The sequence below is a fragment of the Rhipicephalus microplus genome, unplaced genomic scaffold (genome assembly GCF_043290135.1).
Source record: "Rhipicephalus microplus isolate Deutch F79 unplaced genomic scaffold, USDA_Rmic scaffold_20, whole genome shotgun sequence".
NCBI lineage: Eukaryota > Metazoa > Arthropoda > Arachnida > Ixodida > Ixodidae > Rhipicephalus > Rhipicephalus microplus.
The window spans coordinates 9889760-9912045 of NW_027464593.1; the positions used below are offsets into that span (position 1 = coordinate 9889760).

The following is a 22286-nucleotide window of genomic DNA, read 5'->3' on the forward strand; positions in this document are numbered from 1 at the left end:
CACACACTACTGCCAGAAAACTAACAAGCACACCTGGCTGTAGCACTCCCTGTAGAAGCGCAGGCCTTTTGTCCCTTCCACTTGACCCTCACCACACTGTGCAAACTCGGCGTGGCGGCTGCTTGGATAGCTGGTGGGCGTGGCTTGGTGGCGACCGCTCTTTGGCACATGCATGGCTAGACGAGGTTAAACCCAGGTGTTGCGTATCTGTGACTTGGTTATTTCTAGGCAATGATTCAGAGATTTTTTTGCGTACAGTGAATGTTTTAAATCGAGCTTTACATGGTAAATTTGGTAAGTATGTTCAATTCTTCAATTTATTTTTTTTCTGCAATCCTATAATCATGTTTTACATCCTGGTGAAACATTGGACCCAAATAACTAGGATAAGTCGAGAAGAAAGTATTTTACTGGTGGGCTGTCGTGTACGGCTATAAGAAAATTGGACTTCACTAAATGCAAATCTGCTGCTTTCCCTTGGCACAGTGCCACCATATTGGCACCATCATAAAGAAGATAGATCAGAGCTCAAGATAGCCACAAAGCTGCATTTCTCTAATGAAAAATGAAGCCAGCTCGCTTTCGAGCTCTATTTTCTTGGTTTCTAGCTCCACTTTCTTTGAGCTCCATCTTCTCACCTTTAATTTTTCGAGCAGCTGTTGTAAATCATCTGTGTGCCACTTCCCAACAAATGAAGCATAGCCATTCCGTTTTCTTCGCTTAGGTCCTGAGAGACTATTGGTAAGTGCTGTAAAGCTGTCTATATTTGTCTGCACATCAAACAGATCTTTATAATTGGCTTTTTGTAAAACTTGTTAGTAAGACAACATGCCCAGCACATTAAAAATATTCGTGTGGGCTTAATTTAATATTAGAAAGTAAACCAATAGCATTATGGCACACAATGGGCTCTTATAAATATCCTTATGCAGATATATTTATTAACTTGTGTCCAATTATTTCATTAATTTTTTGGGATGACAATGAGAGTCTATGAAGTGCTGTAACTCAAGAACTACATTGGACAGCTGAAAACCTATTTCAGTTATGATATCAGCATAGTAAATTACATCTGCATGACAAATTTGATAACTTTATGTCCATAAATAACAATAATAGTTTCCATTGCCACATCCAAGAAGATTATGGCTTTCACTTTCTAGTGGCTTTATTCAAATGCACAAGGGACTGTGTGACCTATTAGGGGCAAAGCTCCTAAAGCCGTGCGTTTGTTAATGCATGTCTGTGACCGGTTCATAACCACCTAGTTGTACGACTCACTCAGCAGATAGGTGGTGCTAGTGTGAGCGACAGACAGACAGATGGGTGGACGTGCAGGCAGGCAGACAGGCAGACGGACACACGTACAGACAGACAGACACACGTACAGACGGACACACGTACCGACACGCACACGGACGTAGACAGACGGACACACGTACCGACCGACCGATGGGCGGACAGACAGACGAATGGATGCACGCACGGATGGAAGCAAGAACGAACAGATAGACGAACGCACGAACAGAAGCACAGATGAACAGACGCTTTGCACCACTCATCATCATTGACTCCGCACATATGCTGTGGTTTTTCGTAAGCAGCACACACGCACCTTGAATTTCTTTTGTACCAGTTTGTACAGCAAGTGGGTAATCTCTTGTTCTTTGTGATGTATGCCAAAGGAGGGGCATTTCCATGGAGGTGAAATGTTGGAGGCCTGTGTGCTGAGCAATGTTGGTGCCTGCTATAGAACACCAAATGGTAAAAATTTCTGCAGCCCTCTCCTACGATGCCTCTCATAGTCATGATTGTGGAACGTAATACTCCAGATATTAATTTTGGGGTGGGAAGGAAGGAGTAAGGGCTGTCAAGCCATGGTTTGTTTCCCCCCTCTTCTGATCTCGATGCATGCCTATGCCATTGGCCTTTGATTTACACTCACGATTAATTCGTTGCAGCGGATGACTCATTTGCCATGTGCAGTTACCAATAGCTTGCAGTTGAGTGCATTCCTTTCTGAAATTCTTCCCATGTTTGTCTGTATGCAGGCTCGGTGCTCCGATGCAGCCGGTGCGGTGCCACTTTCTCGCTGACGGAAGACGGCGACTATGTGCGCCCCGAAGAGTGTGTCCACCACTGGGGTCGCCTCTGGAAGAAGCGGAGTGAGTGTCATTGACCCTGAAGTTCTTATTCTGGCTACGTTGCACTTCAGGAGTCTGACTGCTAAACTGGCTTGCTGCGTCTGTGCATTGCATTGTGTTAGTGCAAGTAGGGGCTGCCTAACCTGAATGGATAGTTGCTGCTGCCTAAGATTTAAGTAGACACATGCAGTCAAGCTAATAGAAACATTTGGCAGGTTACAGAAATGCAGTACGCAAGTACGATAAAACAGTGTACCGTATTTTTGCGTGTATAATCCGCCCCTGCATATAATCGGCACCACCACTTTCAGCTCACCGAGAAAGAAAAAAAAATCCTAGCATATTGCCCGCACATTTGATATACAGGAAAGGCTGTACAAAAGCTACTGCTCAAGCAACATAGCACATATGTAGACAGAAAAACCTTTATTTAGCAAGCAGAATACGCTGTCTGCAAGGCCAGTCACAATTCACTCACTGTCGCTGCTCTCGCTAGAGCTATCACTTGAGCCGCAGTCCTCACTATTATGCACAAGGTCATCTTCGGTTCCATCCATGTTGTTTGTGACGCAGCATTTCTTGAAACTTTTTCGCACCATCTCACCTGGAATGGCCTTCCATGTCTCGACAATCCACTTGCAAAATAGGGCAATATCAGGCCTTCAGACTCGTCCTGTCGGCGTCAAGTCGTAGCAGCCTTCGGCCATCCACTCGGCGTAATAGCGCTTGGCATGCGCTTTGAAGGGCTTGTTAAGCGACAAATCTAGAGGCTGCAGCATTGACGTCATTTCACCAGGTATAACAACTAAGTCGGTGCCATTGCGTGAAAGGCGGTCCTTCACTTCCTCAGTTGTGTGGCCGCGGAACGAGTCAAGAACGAGCATGGACCTATTTGCGAGCATCGCACCGGGCCTCTTCTTCCATACCGTCTTGATCCAGTCTACGAACAAGTCACTGTTCATTCACGCGTTCTTGTGTGCGCGCACCACCACACCGGCAGGCAAATGAACCTTTGGTAGAGTTTTCCTTTTCAAGATGGCGTACGGTCGCAGTTGCGTGCTGTCGGCGAGGGCACAAAGCAAGACTGTGATGCGCAGTTTCGTGTTCCCGCCGGTCAGCACGCTCACCGAACTGCTGCTCGTCTTCTCAATCGTTGTGTCCCACGGCATTTCAAAATAAACAGGAGTTTCATCCGCATTGCCGATTTGCGAGAAAATGTAATTGTGCTGCTTTCGCAGGCCAATTACATATCTCTGGTACTTGAGCAGCTTCTCCTCATAAGAAGCCGGCAAGCGTCGACATATTGTAGTCCGCCGTCTGATTGAGAGCCCTTGCCGGCTTAATAAAGCGGTGCAGCCATCCGCGGCTCGCACAGAACTCGTGAGGTAGGCCTAGCTCTCTCGAAAGTCGCCGCGCTTCTACTTGGGCCACTTCGGTCTATACGGCGTGACCTTTGCTTCTCACATCTTCGATGAACTTTACTAGCTCCGCCTCCAGCTCAGGGTAGGCACCGGTCTTGGGGCCACGAAATGACCTACGGTTGCGGTGCGCAGCTTGTAGGCTCTCTTTCTTCTTTCTTCACGGTCGCACGCAAATCTCGTCCACATCGTGCGGTCTTCCCGCTTCGCGATTTCCAAATTCCTCGGCGACAGCGATGATCTTTTAAGCTTTTCCTGTGCCGTGAAGGCCTGCCGCCGTACACTACTCACGGTGACAGAACAGATCGACTTAGGCTTGGCGAACAGGTCGAGATGTGGAGAACTAGCGGCATCAGCGAGGTAAAGAGCGCTCACACTCGGCGACAACTTGACAGCACTACCCCTTCTAGTACACTGTAGCAGCACCCTGGAAACAACAGAACCGAAATGCATGCCTGCTACCGCATCAAAAAGTAGTACATTAATTTACTGATAATATCTCTATAGGCACTATAAAATCTCATTTGCCTTGCTGAAATAAATACTGCTTTATTTATTATGGAACTTACTTCATTTATTATGGAACTTTCTTAGACAGCACCACCTTTTCGGCAAGCCCATTCCAAAATTAAACATGGCGTCCGTGACGTAGGGACATGTGGAGTGTCACTGAGCGGCCGCGAACGTCCAAAAAATATACTTGTGGTGTGACAGTGAGATTTTACACTGAACAATCGAATTGTCTCTCCCCAAATGTTTTTCTAAACGCTTCAACGATGCAAGCAAGCGAAACCAAAATCGACCGCAAGCTGCCGTGCTACTTGCGGAGCAACTCGAATTTGCGGAAACCGCCTCCGTAGCCTTCGCTACACTGTTAAGGGGCTTCACAACACAACACGCATTGCCGTGAAGCAGCACTATAGGAAAAACCCCGCATATTATCTGCACCTCTTTGACTTTGCCACTGAAATTTTTGGGTTTTTGGTCAGGGTTATACGCGCGAAAATACGGTAGTAGCGCTTCTCCTTTCCTTCTCGTGTGCTTTCCGCTCCCAATCGCAGTGATGGTGCGTCTTCCAAGGGACACATTCTCGTTAACAAAGCATAAGCTGAGAGGCTACAATGAGACGTGACATCTCCACAGTAATTTTTGAAAAAAGAGTTTGTGCTCTTTGGGTGACTTCACTGGAAAACGGTCTACGACCCTTAAAGTTATGCCGTACTCTCATACGGTGTCTTATTTGCATACTGTATTTTTAGAACTTGCTAAAGGCTCTAAAGTAGCGCACAACTGAAAGAAGGGAAACTGTGTCATAGTGTCCATCTCTTGTTAGGTGCTACACATTGAAGTCAACAGACAGTTAGGCAAAGGAAAGCATAGCAGGCAATGTTTTCAGATAGTAAGTGAAGCAGAGAAATTGTAAAATTGAGGGAAAAAAAGTGGGTGAAAAGACAACTTTTTGTTGGTGTGTGTGTGGGGGGGGGGGGGGGGGGGGGCACGCTACAATTTGCGCTGCTATGCCGACACTACTGCTGGTCCATTGTATTGGCTGGTTCTGCGTGTATAATTCTGGGGTGGTAGCAGTTGTGTAACGACCCTTTTGCCAGTAAGCATTCTCACGTGTGGCGTGCTTTGATGTGATACAAGTTTCACGTGGTGCAGTTTCGTGCAGCACATTTTCATGTGACACTGGCTCCTCGTTCGCAGTTGCGGGAGCCCTGGAGAGTCGCTACAGCTGCTGTGAGGGTGACGGGGAGTCGGACGGTTGCTGTGTTGCCAAGGTGAGCTCTGTTGTGCGCCGACACCCCTCACCATCTTTCCACATCCAAAGAAACCTCACCAGCTTTAAGATTCCACTCTACTGAGCACGTGAAACACTCAGAAAGAATTTTGAACTTCGAGTAATCTTTCATTCAAAACAGTGGTCATGTGGCTCTCTCCAGGTTCCGTTTTTGAAAACTTGGGGCTCACCACTTTCTCATAATTAAGAGTGCTTTGGCACACTCATGGGATGCATGGCACGCTCATGGGATTTTTTTCTTTGTCAGACACAATACCAGTAAGAAGTAATAAACAATAAGGCAAAGTAAAGTGAAGAGGACATTATTTGTGCGTAATTATAATATAAACACGAAAAAAGTAAGGTGAGTCAAAATACAATGTGCTGCTGGCAGGGACCGAACCTGCAACCTTTGGAAGGTTGCAGGTTCTGTTTGATAAATGTGAAGAAAGTGAAGTGGATGAAAGGACAACTTATCGCTGCTGGCAACCAACCCTGCAAGTTTGCAGGCTCAGTTTTCACGGGCGGAAAGTTGTCTTTCCTTCCAGTCTAGCACTGTCCTAATTGCATCATCGTCTCAACATTGCATATGCAGTGAAACCTCTTTAAACCGTAGTTGGCCAGAGCTCGGAAAAAGTACGTGCTAAACGGTAGTACTGCTTAACCAAAATAGCGTCAGGTCGCTCACTTACCTGTCAAAAAAAAACTTTCAGGGAGTGCAATGAAAGAACAAAAAACGTCCAGTAACTTATTAACTTCGCGTGACAAAGTCTGTAATCTTCATTTGACGACGCGGCGGCCTAGCAGCAACGACAGCGGCCTCAAACTCGCTTATGCTGTAAGCCAGCTTTTCCGCTAGCCCCCTCTTCTGGGCAAATACCCGCATGATGCTGACGCAATGCGCAGCTTCGGCCACTGTCGGACCTGGATCACCCGTGTTGTCGCTTTCCTTGTCGTCCTCATTACTATCATTTGGCGACACTTCGACAACCGAGACAACAATGGCTTCGTCGGACATGTCCGGAGATGTCTGCACATCGCTGTCTGCATCTCTGAAGTCGGGGAAAGAAATGCCTTCCGTAACGCCCTGCCGCTCCAGCACTTCAGCTAGCAGAGTTTCGCAAGCTTCATCTACGATGTTCGAAGTCTGGTCGATGGTGTCACTGCCGTCATCTGCGTCACCCGCACACACACTGAAGCCAGCACGCTTGAAGCAATTTTGAACTGTCGTTGCTTCAACCTGCCGCCACGAGTATTCGAGCAGATGAATCGCTCCAATCAGGTCGATGGAGAATAATTTGCCACATTCAGTGGCGAGAAGAAATCTGTGCAGCAGATTGTTCTTGTAGAGCTGTTTTACAGCTCGAATGATGCCCTGGTCCAAGGGCTGGGCAATCGCTGTTGTGTTTAATGGCAGAAACGCCAGCTGCACAGGCGACGTGCGCCGAAGCGTTGTCTAAAATAATAACAACTCTTATTATTTTATATATTTATTTAAAACATACTGCAGTCCGAAGACCAAGCAGGTGGGCAGGGATTAATTACATAGAAAGCATCAATCCGCATGGTAAATTGGTACACAATTCTGAAAACAGTCGAACAAGTGTGAAAAAAAAAAAAATAGCAGTACACAAAGAAACATAGCGGCACAGTGAATGTTTAAAATATTGCAGAAAGTACACGCTTTTCAAAATCCGACACATCACGCGCCGAAAACACATCAACAGGCAATCTATTCCACTGCTCGATTGTGCGGGGAAAGAAGGAGTGCTTAAAAAGATTAGTGCGTGCAAAAATTGGAGTTAGATTGTGCTCATGGGTGCTTCGAGTTGAACGAGATAAGAGGGGCTGAATATAAAGTCCTGGATTAATATTGAATTGTTGGGAATTAAGCAAAAACAGAAATCTTAGACGCGCAACCTGCCTCCTGTGTTGCAGGGTCATTATATTGTTGTTTTCCATGAGAAGCGATGGAGAAGCTCGGCTATGATAGCTGTTAAAGATGAACCGGACTGCCTTTCTTTGCACCATTTCTAATTTGTGAATGTCTTTTTTAAGGAATGGGTCGCATGCTGCGCTTGCGTACTCGAGTTGCGGCCTAACAATGGAATCATAAGCTAGCAATTTAACACGTGGAGGAGCGGCTTTTAGTTTGTGCTCTTCTGTTCTTAGCCGCAAAACGACGATCGATGAGGCGCACGTACTCCTCAAAGAGTTTTGCCGTCATCCATGCTTTGGTGTTGCTGCGATAGATGACCCCTCAATCGGGAGTCTTTGAACTGGGAGTCTTTGAAACTTCTTGGCTTCGCCAACTTTCCGATCACGAGGAGCGGAGTTTTGTCGGTTCCAGTCATGTTAACGCAAAACGCCACTGATATTCTGTTTTTTGCATGCTTGCCGCCGGTGCACGTCTCGCCTTTGAACGCGAGCGTTTTGTCTGGTAGCAGCTTAAAGAATAGCGCCGATTCATCCATATTAAAGATGTCATCAGGTGCGTAGTTTTCCAAGATGTTCTTCAGCTGACCATTTTGCCACTGCTCCGTGCCATCCATGTCAGCAGCAGCATCTGCTCCCGAAGGATTCCTCGTGGTAATGCCGTGCCTCGCCATAAATCTGGCCAGCCAGTCATTGCTGCAGGTGAAGGTGTCATGGTTGAGCTGCGAGGCAAAAACCGGGGCCTTCTCCACGAGCAGGGGTCCGCTGGTAGGCAGATTTTTTGACCGTGCAGCTTTTAGCCTTTTCACCAGCGCCTCCTCTACATCCGAAAACGCCGAACCGCGTAGCCGGCACCTTTTTGCAGTTGCAGCAGCACTGTCGAGCAACTTCTCTCTGGAATTCCATATTCCACACACAGTGGTTAACGGCAGGTTTTTTTCGCGTGCCAGCGCCGATTTTTTCGTGCCACTTTCAATAGCATGAATGATGCCCAATTTTTCCTCTATTTTCAGCACTCGATGCTTTTGTCCCAGCTTCGGCATGACGCAAGTACGAAGCAGCACAAGCACACATACACAACACGTGAAAAACGACGCGAGAGCTGTACGGCACAGATCAACCAGAGAACACCTATGCACGGCGCCAAAAGAACAAAGAAAGCAAAGCAAGCGCACACCGTGTTTGCGTGTTTGTACAAAGCGCCATCGGGTGGACAATACCAGAAGCCTAGCCGGCCGAGTGCTTCTTGTTGCAGAAAAATTCAAGAGATGGCGCTCACCAACACAGCCGCCTAAAGCCCCTAGATCTAGAAAGTAGCGACACTCTCCTCCGCGCGCGCGTTTTCCTCCTCAATTCTCCTCGGATTTCTCCCCTCTCCCGGCCGGCGCGGTGCGCACGGCACGCTGAACCCTAGACTGGCTCGCTGCAGCCGCATTAGATTCAATGCGCGCGCTTGTTTAATCGGCTCCTTGAAGCATTATATGAGAATATGTCCCTTAAGAAAGAGTCGTGACGAAAGTAGGCTTCCCATAGAACATTATGGCAGACATATTTTTTAAGACGATTCAATAAATACGAGCGGAAGCGCTTCGAAAAAATGAGCATACCAGCTGGCGGCTTAGCGGTTTACCTCTCCGTCGCCGCTTCGGCTGTCTGTAACGCGGATGTGTATTAAGCGCATGTAATGTAGGCAGCACATGTATAGACAAGAACTTGATAAGTGCTGCAGTGTCGCTTTGTAAAATTCATGTTGTGTTGGCGAAAAGCAAGCATAGAAGTCACCGTGCGTGCCTGGCTTCCGTCACGATGAAACGACGAGATATTGCATTCCATTAACTTTGGGACTTACCTCAGTCTGTTAAAAAAAAAGCAAAACCCACCGCTCAGATGGAAGCTGCACACACAAGCACACACGAACGCACGAGTGCTCGCACACAGATACACACTCGCACGCACATACATACACACAAGCACAAACGCACGCACATGGAGGCGCACACGTACACGCACACACATACGTGCGCATACGTACATGCACACGCGCGAACGCAGACGCGCAACACGGAGCTCATGCAGCACAACACACGCAGAACACAGCTCACGCAGGAGCACGCATACACACGCACACACATACACCGGCGCGAATACACAGACAAACGCACGCACACACGTCTGCACACGCACACACGTCTGCACACGCACATACACACGTGCGAATACAGACGTACAGAAAAGCACGAACACGCAGGCGCACACATGCACACACATACGTGCGCCCGCACGTACACGCACACACATACGTGCGCATACGTACACATACACGCCCGAATGCAGACATGCGCAACACGCAGCACAGCACACGCAGAACACAGCACACGTAGGCGCACGCTTACACACACACACACACACACACACACACACACACACACACACACGCACCGGCGCGAATACATAGACAAACGCATGCACACACGTCCGCACAAGCACATACACACGCGCGAATACAGACGTACAGAAACGCGCGAACACACAGGCGCACAAATACACAGACACATAAGCGCGCATATGCAGTCGCATACATACACACACGCATACACGCAGGCGCACACATGCACACACATAAACGCACACCCGCACGCACACACACACATACATGCGTAGGAATTACACACGTTAATTTACAAATTACACACATTAAGAAAACTAACGCACGTGCTAAAACACAAGAAAACTATCTCAGGGCACAGAGAATTACAAAAAAAGCTCAGCGACTCATTCAGACCCAGCTATATCCATATTTATATGTGCTCGCTATTAAACTGAACGGAGAGTCCAGCGATACAAAGAGCATTAAAATCTTCGTACGACTTTATCTAGAGATTTAACGAAATCGGTAACACTTACCTCGCAAAGAACGACGTGTTTAGAAGGGGCGAAGTCCTTTCTCCCGATGTTGTGGATCCACTGCTTTCTGCGCACGGCATTCCTATTCCTATCTCCTCGTGGGATATAAAATAATCTTACTCCTTTCTCTGACCTGCTGCTGCACTGATACGCGCAACAGCCAGGCATTGCCACGAAAAACGAAGCTCACGATTCTACGCAAAAAAAAAAAAACACACGTTCAGAGCGGCAGGGTCGGCGTGGCGCCTGGAGGGTTCATGGCGTGCGTGATTGACGAAAAGCGCGCGAAGTTTGCTTGCGCGCGCGTTTCGTGACGTCAGGGTCATCTGACTGGGCGGTATCGCCCGCCACAGCCATTCAGCGCTTGGGATGCGCGGGCTCCGCGAAAGAGGGGGTGAAAAAAGAGGAGGTTGCCGGCGCGCCGAGAGAGTGCCGGCGTGGATAAAGGAGCGTCGCTACTTTCCAACATCTAGGGGCTTTACACCCGCCATCATCATCAACACAAACATGCGAGGCGTGTTTTAATCTCAGGGGCTTGCTGATCTGTCGGGACGACCAGTGGGGGACGACATGCCGCGGCGAATGCGCAATGAAAATTGGAAAAACTACTTATTAACCGATACATACGCGATAAGCTGGTACGGCTTATGCGGATACAAAATGCATTATGTTCATTGCCCGCCTAGTTGGGGATTTGACTTCACTACATTTAAAATGAAACTACTGTTTACGCGGGTACGGTTTAACGAGGTTTCACTGTATCAACCTGTTGCGCAGGGTCACGTGCACGAGGGCCCTGAGCCGAGTCAGCTGACTGGTTTTGTGTCGACGCTCGCCAAGAGTCCACCACCTGGGGGAGGTTGCCCTGGAGTGTATGCGCTTGATTGTGAAATGGTGAGACCTTCACTTGTGGCATTGAGTACTCTTGAAACTCTTCAGCAGTGCTGCTGGTGAAAAGTAAGCCATTTCGTGGGTGCATCTTAGATGTACAGGAAAGCTCTTTTATGTAAGTTTGCATGCTGTCACTTGTGGCAAATTACCATGTATTCATAACATCTTGCTTTATCATTCATCAAGACTTGGAAGTCCTGTACTTGAAGGTCCAAATGAAGGTCCAAATGTGATTTTACAGCACATTGTCGAATAGTTTGAGCACTGCTTCAGTTAATCTTGTTTCGGTAATGTAAGCATTGTAACTTGTGCTGGCACAAGTTATCTTATAAGAAAGAAATGTCTGGTAACGGTAAATACCAAAAAAAGTGGCAGGCAAATTACATTCCAGATTCCTGAACCCTTCGCACTGCTGTCATCATCAATGCTGATGGGCAGTGGATTATTTACAGTGCTGTGGCAACGGTTGGAGATAAAAGAAATATGGTTGTGCTGCTGAATCGTATGCCAACAGAAATTAAGGAGGGACGTGGCAATGAAAATTATCTTTGTTATTTATGAAGCTAAAAAGATGAAATTTGGCATGCAGATGTCATTTGTTGTGCTGACATCATAACTGAAATTGGTTTTGAGATATAATAAACTTTCGAGTTACTACACTTGATAGACTTATTGTGATTTCAAAATTAATTAACTAATTAGATGCAACTTTGTCAAAATCTTTGCATAAGGATATTTACATGGGTCCATTTTGTGCCGTAATGCTATTAGTTTATTTTTAATATTTAAGGAAGCACACAAAATGTTCTTCTGAAATGTTCTGGACATGTTGTCTTACCAACAACTTCTACAAAAAGCCAACTACAAAAGTCTGTATGATGTGCACACAAATATGGACACCTTTACGGCACTCACCAATGTCTCAAAACCTAAGTGCAGGAAACGGAATGGCTATAGCCTAATTTGTTGTGAAATGGTACAGGAATGACTGACAGCAACTGTTCAAAAATTGAAACCTGAGAAAATGGAGCTCAAAGACATTGGAGCTACAAGCTGATAAAATGAAACTCTGAAGGAAGCTGGCTTTATTTTTCATTGGAGAAATGCATCTTTGTGGTTATCTTGAGCTCCAATCTGTCCTCTTTATAATGATGCCAATATGGTGGCACTTTGCCAAGGGAAAGCTGCAAATTTGCATTTTTCTATGCCCAATTTTCACAAAGCTTTTGACGACAGCCCACCAGTAAAATGCTAGTTTCTCAACTTCAGTTACTTATTTTGATATAAAATCGCACCAGGATGTAACACATAGTCTCAGGATTACAGAAAAAAATTAATTGAAAAACTGAACATTTTGACCAAGTTTACGATTCCCATTGCCACGTCCCCCCTTAAATTGGCAGTGATGATATCCGTGTCTACAAGAGTAACTGTACTCGTATGTCAACCCCAAACATTTCTCAGATGAGGCAAGAAAGGCCCTTGAAATCGGTTTAAGTGTACTTTATTTATCCAACTTCTGACAGAAAAATTTTTTCATCTTTGAGAAAATATATCACACTTGTGTGTACTCGTAGTATCAGAAATAATCTTTGGTCCTTTTTCATCTAATTGTTAACAGGAAATGTAGGTGTACCTCGAAGTGATCTCTGTCTTTTTTCAAAACGACTTTTTTGGGTGTTAGTGAACTTTCTTCACAGCAATTTATGGCATAGGCAAACAAGAAGTCTCATATGTGTGAGCTGGTAACATTCACGTAACTGGAATCGGTATAAGTAGCCCAAGTCCAAGTATGTTTGTATTGTCTTAGCTTAAAAGGAAGAAAAGAAACATTCATAAGTAGCAATTTCGTACATGGACAAGCATAAAATACTGTAACTAAGTTAGCTTATGTTGTGGGCTCACAATTTTAGTTTGACTTACGTAAAGCGTTAGTGGCTACCTTTGTACAAAATTGCAAAGCTCTGCAATTAGTAGTTGAGAAGAAATGAGTATGTTTGTCTAAAAAATAAAATGAAAATTTTAAATATGCTTAATAGCAGAAGTAACTAGCCGCTGTCTAATGAAACATGCTCCCCAGGGCCATCGTCTCCTGTAATAAGGTATACTGTGAACAGTTTTGTGATCTTCTGTGAAATTCAGTATACCCCGACTACAGTAGATCCCAGGTATATCGAATTACTTGCTATATTGAACAGTTGATAAATCTCTTTGAATTCCCCATGCAGAAGTAAAGGACTGTTGCACGCATATATTGAGCTTCTGCAGAGTGTAATCTCCAATATATCGAATGCTGCTCCAGGCCGAAGCCTAGAAAGTGCATTTATTCTGACAAAGATTGATCATTTTTCGGCCGTGTTTCTAATAAGTTTCGATTCTCAGTCGCAAGTGACACAAAGGTGGTGTATTTCAGTGGTTCCGCAGCACTTTTTGTGAGTGCATCAGTACATGATGCATGATATGTCATAAGTTGTAACGTGTGGACACTGTTTTTCAAAGGGTCCAATTGCCAAACGCACCGAAATCAGATGAATGCAAAGTGACTTGGTGGCCTTGTCGCAGTGTTCACGTTCTCTTTCTTGCTTGTTCGTGCACAATGCTATAGAGGCCCAAAAAGCATGGCCTTCAAGATCCGCAACCTTATGACGTGTCTTTGGCGTTTTTTAGTTATAAAGTACACCTCTCTGAAAATGCACTTTTTCTTGCTTTTCGCTCTCCGCTACCTACAACGCCCCTTGTGTCATCGACATCTGTTTGTGGATAGGGTGGACAGCGTTGTCAATTGTGGCTTGTCAACTTCAGTAGTTCTCGCTTTGTTCTTGCTGAATCTTTTTTCTGGAGGCGAACCACAGATTGAATTGCTCGTAGTGATAACATTGATGGCTGGTGCTTGGAACAACGTCAAGCAAAGCGCCGTCGTGCACAGTTTTTTGCGGGCTTCAGTGTCAGGTGACGACTTCGGGTGTGCCATCACTGCTGACAACAAGGTACTGTGCCTTAGTCAGTTTTGCAAATTGTTAGCATTCTCGGGTGCTATATCAGACGGCAGTACAGAAAGAGACTTCATCGGTGCAGATGACGATGTCGCTGTTTCTGAGTGCATCGATTCTGATATCATGGCTGGCTTTGTCAGTGCTGTGGAAGTGGTCCCGTGCTGTTACGAATCATTACAGCTCTGTGCTAAACAACATTTTACTGTGCTACATAGCTTGTAAAAGTGTTCAGCGTTAATCACCGTGCTTGTAGGCCAAGGTGCTGAACTAGGTTAGTTTTAAAGCTTTAATGCTCGATTAATGATAACGACTTGGTGAACTTGGCGGCGTGCAAGTAAAAACAAGTCTACGAACTTTGTCACGCGAAGAAGTGCAGGAACTTGCAAAAAGAAGTTGTCACCTTTTTTTTTAAAGCATACTGCGAGCAAATCGTCACATTATTGCTTATTACGATTTCTGAAAGCCGTTTCAAAAATTGTAATACATTAATATAAGCTTAAAAAACACATATTTCTTATATGAAGCATCGATATATCGAACAATTTGCAATCCCTTTGAGTTTGATACATCCATGATCGTCTACTGTAATGGTTTTAGTTTCACAAGCATTCAGTCATCTAACAGTCCTCAAGGAACAAAGCGCCAGCACACGAGATTTCGCCTTAAAAATTCCTTTTCTTTCTTTTTTTTTTTTTTTTTCATACTGTGCAGTGCTACACGTCCGAAGGAGTGGAGCTCACACGAGTCACGGTGGTCGGCTGGGACCTGAGGCCCGTCTACGAGAAGCTCGTGAAGCCGCGGGGACAGATACTGGACTACAACACGCGGTGAGTGTGTTGTACAGCTCGCTATTGGTGACCCTGGCCACCTAACTGACCTGTTTTGTGCGTGATGTGCACACAATGAAGCCTTGATAGTGTGAATTTTTACAGGATTAAAAAAATGTATATTTCTTATGAATTGCTTAATTATTGACGTCATCTAAAAAACCAATCAAGTGCTTAGTACGCATGCACTTATTTACCAAATGAATTCTATTATTAAAACGGCTATCATCTGCTTATAACAACAATTATTTTCTAACCACTGCATTGACTTGAAACAGTTATGACATCTATCGTGATGTTACTGATGAATTTGATACCAACGAAATGCGAGTGGTAGTACGACTGCTCTCTGTTTTCAACTGCTCCCACCATGCTCATGACATTGTGCCCTCATGGCACCGACTTAAAATGAATTTTTTCCAGGGAAACTGATGGTTGCGGTCAACTTGGTCACAGTTTAGAGGAAATTCGCAGCAAGTTGAAAGGAAACTCAAACTGCTGTTCGCTGCATTTCTGGCAAAGCTGGCGATCGTGGATGATGACTGCACATTTGCAACAGCTCACGTTGAGCAGGAATGAAACAGCTGTTTACTGCAGTCGTTCTGCGTGAAACATTGGTCACTATTGATAGATTTATAGATGGCAATTGTGCAGCTCTTGAAGAACACATAAAACATACATCCACTGTGGCAAAACAGGACTGTCGTTTGCTGCAATCACTTCAGAGTTGCTAAGGATGCAGTAGGCTATGGTGAAAATGCCGTTGTGAAGGCACAAGCACTGTCATTGTGCTGTACTCTGCAGCTCCTGTTTTTGGGGGAAACACTCTGATGCTCCTGTTTCTCTGTATAGTTTCCTCTGTAAACTAAGGCGATAGGGATGTTGCCGCTTTGTTTTAATTCGACGGTAGAACCGTATTAGCTTTCATGCATTGTGTGTTTGCCGTGTCTTACGGTCAGCATGTTCTGATTATCTGCTGCTTAATAAACTGGGGAGCGTTTAATGCCAACAAGCTATGCACATGCTTGGTGACATCAAAGGATGACCTTGCACAGTGTGACTTACTTAATTTTATGGGGTCAAATTAACCAAGTTTTATTGTAGCCCGCAATCATTTGTTCTAGTCAACCGTCCAGCTTTTCAGAGGTTCCAGTTGGTTTATTATTTTGTTACATGAGTTTTCGAATGCTTCAAGAAAAATAATGTTCTTGGAGAGGTGTTGCAAATTATTTATGTTTATTCATTGAACAGCATGTCACTTGTAAGTTTCTGTTTTTCAAGTCTGCCGATGCATATGTGCATATTCGGCGGGGAAATGGCTAATTGTTGTGAAGTATTCTTTATACATGACGCAAAAGTTGTCTTCGCCTTCTGTTTTTTTATTATGGTTGCTGCAGTGATATTATTCGAGTGCTCGCACTTTGATAGCTACTATGCTGACTGCATTGCTTTATGCTGTTTTGTCGCCCGGGTGTAATACAGGTTCAGTGGCCTGACAGAAGAGGACATGGTGGGCGGGAAGACGAACCTAAGGGATGTCCAGGCTGCCCTGCTGGCCCGTTTTTCGGCCGACACAATCCTCTTGGGCCACAGTCTCGACTCGGACTTGCGCGCCCTGCGGCTGATTCACGAGACTGTCGTCGACACGGCCGCCGTGTTCCCCCACCGACGGGGACTCCCTTACAAACGAGCCCTGCGTACCCTCATGGCCGAACACCTCAGCAAGATCATCCAGAATGGAGGTGATTGACAGCTTTCGAGGCTGATGTGCTTGGTTAAAACAAAACTCATTGGGTACCTTGTGCAGTCAGTTAAGACGAATCAAAGGGAAAAGCCATCCTCTTTTTTTTTAGTTGGTCAATTTATTTATTGATCCTGCCATGCCATCCTATGAAAGCTGTCTGCATTCAACATGGTTTAGCTCTGCTTCCAAGATCAGAGGCACCACACCTGATGCTGCATTGCCTCTGGGATCCGACTACTCTTGACCAAGCTACGATTCCATGTGATGACGTCATCACGTTACTCTACGTCACAGTTACGTCATGATCATGCTAGAAAATTTGGTGATCTGAGATGTCATGATGATGTCATGTATTGGCATCATCATGTGACACTAATTGCATTTGTCATGTACAGTGCTTTAATCTTTCTTTTTTCAATCAATCAATCTTTCTTTATTCTAGTTTTATCCACTGCTATTGATTATTTTAATCAATAACAATTTATTGGTTTTAATCAATAGCAATTTATTTTAATGATTAATTTTATCAGTAGAGTTATCATGTTTTGTAATAGTGTAATAGTTTGTAATTGTTTTTGCTGTATTTTTTTGTAATTGCCCCACACATGTCGTCATAAGAGGTCCCCCTGCCAGTTTTTCTGAAGTGGTCCAACATGCCAGTCCATCTAGAGACTGGCGTGTTGGACCGACTTGTCAGACCCGCGGTGGCTGATAGGTTCTGCTTATCAGCATTGTGGATTAGCCGCAGTATGCTTATGGTTCGAGTGAATGCCCAATAGCATGATTGCCTCACAGGTGAAGGGCGGGAGCGCCGTGTGTGAAGCAGCTCTTTATTCTTAAATTGTGACTGATTGTGGTATATTTGTATAGCTGCCCTCATACCATGCGCTTAGCATCGCCAAGGAGGTGGCTGAATTTGCTCTGCCAAGTGGTGACGCAATGCTTTTCATTGTGCGCAGTGGATGGTCACGACAGCCAAGAAGATGCAGCCGCCTGCATGGAGCTGATGCTGTGGAAAGTGCGTGACGACCTCAAGAAAGGTGCACGATGATCGCTTGGATGTCTCCAGCAATACCAAACATGGCTGCTAAAATGAGCAACACTCGATCCACTTCGCTGGAGCAGGGAGTGTAACCGGCCTTGTCCGCTGACGTTGCGAAAAGACTGCACTGTTGGCTCAGGCGGTTCATGACAAGCTGCTTGCTAAGAACAATTATAGAATTGTCAGAGTATTCAAAGCCTGAGGTGGTTTCAGATTACCCCGGGTTCGTCCCCACCTGTGAACCTGCCTTGCGAGAGCAATGCTAGCAGTTCTCACAGACGAAGTTGAGGCACACCCTGAAAAAACCACGTGTATTTGATTGCGTTGAAATAATGCTTCATCCGCCTAAACTTTGAAATGGCTGCTCTCGCTCTAAAAGCAGTGTACTGATTCAGAAACGAGTGGGTTTGAACAAATTCTAAAGCTTTTACAGATATGGGGGCATGGAAAAAATGTTTGACAGAAAAATTTTATCCTTAAATTAGGGGAAAAGAAGTATGAGTACTTTTTCAGTGTCGTCTGGGATTTTTATGAAAGCTGCCACACGAAGCCGCATGAGAAGCTTGGCAGTGACTTTAAATTTTGCGAGTATTTGTTGCACAGACTTGTGTCTGATTGCTTTTCTTGCCGCGCTTCCAAAGGTCACACGTGTTTAACTTTGAGGAAGGCAGAGTCTGAGATAAGTGTGATAAAAGGGTGTCTTTTATGTGTTTTGTTAAAGTAGATAAAGTTGCAAGAGAAGGAAAGGGTGAGTTCTGTTCGCTTAGTGCCTGTCGATTAAAATGTAAGTGATAAAGAAGTCACCCCTTTCTCACTTGCCAAGCACAGCTTCTTGACTTTGTGAGCATGCGAAGCACTGCGATCTGCGCCTTCATTACACCTAGCACCTCTTGGGTGGCGTGCATTGCCAGTGCTGGTCGCCTTTGGAATGCACGCTGCTGTCATTGCTCCCATGTCCCATTGTTAGCATGGCTGGGGTCGTGTTTAAGACGGGGATTTGTAACCGATATTTATGTATATATTCCATACACTGTTGTCTGTTCTTGCACTTGTTTTCCTTCTCCTTAATGAGCAATACAAGATGAACCACATCCAATAAACGTGTTGTTTCGAAGTTACTGCTCGTCTGTTTGGTCGAAACCACTTGCACGCAGAGTGATGCACTACTGCAAGTGACACAAGGTGCTTCCCCACCAAGCACTCTCTATCAAGCTCTTGCGGTTTTCCACATATTCCCCCCCCCAAAAAAAAATCCTTCCACAAGGATAAAACTGGTGCAAAAGGGGTGGACCTGGTTCAAGCTAAAAGTTATGTTCGATATATGTGATACTGGAGCATAAGTTAAGCTGTAATGAACTGTCAGGATAATTATGGAAATAAATAAATGAGTTCATTTAAAGAGCAGACGGTTGCTTTGTAAGCAGCTGGGAACGTTGTGGTACCTGGTGGAGCAGGTCTCAACCACGTTTTTTTTTTTATGTGGCCTCTGAGATGCGCTTCAGCAGCATGAAGGAATGCGAAGTTAAACCTAGGAAAACACTAGAGCAAACGAACACTGATGTGCTGTTACCAGGTAAATTAAAGTTTATGGGCACCTCGAATTTTATTCTCTCGAGAAGTTCCTTACTATGCTGTCAGAACTGCAGTTCATGTAACCTACGACCTCTCTCGTAACACTTGACAGCTGCTAGTGTGTATTCTTATTGAGCTATACTAGCATGTCATTTGGTACTGCTTCTTCGGCCGCTCTGGGTAATGCTGCCTGGATGGTTTTTCTTGGTCACTTGAGGTCTTCCAAAGGGACGATCTAATGGGTGCCCATCATGCTAGAATATACACGGCTTGTGTGCCTAATAGCGCTATTAAATGCGAAGCATTTCTTAGCGAACCTCGGCGACTTTCAGCGTATCTACCTACCTACCTACCTACCTACCTGCCTACCTACCTACCTACCTACCTACCTACCTACCTACCTACCTACCTACCTACCTACCTACCTACCTACCAAACCTTCCTACCTACCTACCTACCTACCTACCTACCTACCTACCTACCTACCTACCTACCTACCTACCCACCCACCCACCCACCCACCCACCCACCCACCCATCTATCTATCTATCTATCTATCTATCTATCTATCTATCTATCTATCTATCTATCTATCTATCTATCTATCTATCTATCTATCTATCTATCTATCTATCTATCTATCTATCTATCTATCTATCTATCTATCTATCTATCTATCTATCTATCTATCTATCTATCTATCTATCTATCTATCTATCTATCTATCTATCTATCTATCTATCTATCTATCTATCTATCTATCTATCTATCTATCTATCTATCTATCTATCTATCTATCTATCTATCTATCTATCTATCTATCTATCTATCTATCTATCTATCTATCTATCTATCTATCTATCTATCTATCTATCTATCTATCTATCTATCTATCTATCTATCTATCTATCTATCTATCTATCTATCTATCTATCTATCTATCTATCTATCTATCTATCTATCTATCTATCTATCTATCTATCTATCTATCTATCTATCTATCTATCTATCTATCTATCTATCTATCTATCTATCTATCTATCTATCTATCTATCTATCTATCTATCTATCTATCTATCTATCTATCTCCTTACGACATTTAGTTCTCCTGGCCGTTTCGATAATGGTATCGATATCAAACTTGGTATGCCATGACATGACTGCATGACGAGCATAAATGACTAGTCATAACATGAAAATCATGAAATTCATGTCATGATTTACATTTTATGGTCTTGCGGTGGTTTCGTTCACATGACATGTTGCAAAACTGGCATGTAGGACGTGACTGCATAGTGAACATAAGTGACAGACCCAAACGCAGAAATCATGACATGCATGTTATCATTTTTATGTTATCACTACTCATGACTACACACCACGCTCATGGTGTGCTCGTGGCCGTTTCGCATCTAACAAATTTGGTGTTGCGGGATGTGAATGAATGATGAAGGTATATGTGACTGGTGCAAACAATCATCAGTGCAGGTGCGTGTCTTGTAACGACATGACTACATGCCACGCTTATGATGCGCTCGCGGCCGTATCACTAGCGTCACATGTACCAAATTTGGTATTACATAACGCGGACGGACGACTAAATAAAGGACACGTCCCAAAATGATAATCGTGACATGCGTGTCATGTAACAACATGACTACATGCGACACTCAAGGCGCCAATACACTTCGACGTCACCCGGTGCGCGTGCGCGCCGACGTTCGTTTCGCCGTGTCACGCTGGCGATGCAACGCCAGGCGCGGATCTGCGCCTGCGTTGCTTTGATGCATGCGTGTTTGAGCGCACCCGGCGTCCCTCCATCACGAAGACAGGCAGATGCAGTTTTGTCTGGGTAACGTCATGGGCGCGAAATGCAGCATGTTGCATTTAGCGCTGGTTGTCGTGGGGCCGCGCCGACGGGCGCTGGTTGCACCGGTCGAGTCTGGCATCCGTTTTGCTAGCGCAGCGTCGCTGCGCCCAGCGTGCGCGCTCGTCAACGTTAGGTCGGAGTATATTGGGCACTTTATGATGTGCTCGCGGCAATTTCGCTAGCTTCACATACATCAATTTTGGTGTTACGTGACGTCAATGAATGACGAAGGTATATGACTGGTGCAAGCATGATAACCATGACACGTGCCTTGTAAGAACTAACATGATACCATGCCCATGATGCGGTTGCGGCCGTTTCACTTGCTCCACATATACCAAATTTGATATCACCTAATGTGGATAGACGACGAAGGTAAATGATATGTCTATACATGATAATCATGATATAGTGTCATGTAAAGTGCATTTTTGAGGAAGGCAAAGCCCGACCACAGAACTAAAGTGAACTAGCCCGACACGACTTCCTTGCACTATGGTGGCTAGATGGGGAGGTGTCGGCACCGGGCAGCCTGCGCTGCGAGAGGAGATGCGCCAGTGTTCCATGACGCTGCTAGGTGGCCACTTGTCGCCACGGAGATGCCTTCATGCTCGTGGTGAAGAGCTGCCGTGCGGCCACTGCCTTCAGTGATTTCTTTTTGCAACGTGGCCGTGCTCGCTACAGCTATGGTGATTGAAAAGAGACAGAGACACTGCTTTGCTCCAGGATGTACTGCCGGGTATTTTTCCGCCAGAAACCAAGGTAAAAAAATGGCAGCATATCTATGGATTGAATGATGGAGAGTGGGGCGAAGCATTCGTCCGTCCATTCGTTCTTGCTTCCGTACGTCCATGCGTCCATCGGTGTGACCGTCCGTGCGTGCGTCTGTTCGTGCGTCCGTCCCTGCGTTCGTCCATGCATTCGCCCCTGTGTCCGTTCATGCGTCCATCCATGCATCTGTCTGTGTGTCCATCTATTCAACACTCCAAGTACCACCATCTCGCTTCTTTTCATGATATATTCGATAGATGGATGGATGAATGTATATGGCTGTACCCTCTAGATCGGGCGGTGGCTAGCGCCACCAAGCCGTAATACTTAACGAATCAAAAACGAGATTTATTTTTTCCCCTTAAGTAGTGAGGTTGAGGATTCGTACTTTGCAG

General features: G+C 45.2%; 1 protein-coding gene across 1 annotated transcript in view; it reads left to right on the forward strand.

The window, feature by feature from the left end:
- Positions 1-18796, forward strand: part of LOC119186219 (uncharacterized) — a 54208-nt gene extending 35412 nt beyond the window's left edge. The window contains exons 11-16 of the mRNA XM_075883738.1: positions 2052-2165; positions 5270-5343; positions 10959-11075; positions 14777-14892; positions 16375-16634; positions 17596-18796. Of these exons, the coding sequence (XP_075739853.1) occupies positions 2052-2165; positions 5270-5343; positions 10959-11075; positions 14777-14892; positions 16375-16634; positions 17596-17687 (773 nt within the window). The 3' untranslated portion in view covers positions 17688-18796. The remainder of the gene's footprint in view (positions 1-2051; positions 2166-5269; positions 5344-10958; positions 11076-14776; positions 14893-16374; positions 16635-17595) is intronic.
- Positions 18797-22286: the final 3490 nt, after the last annotated feature.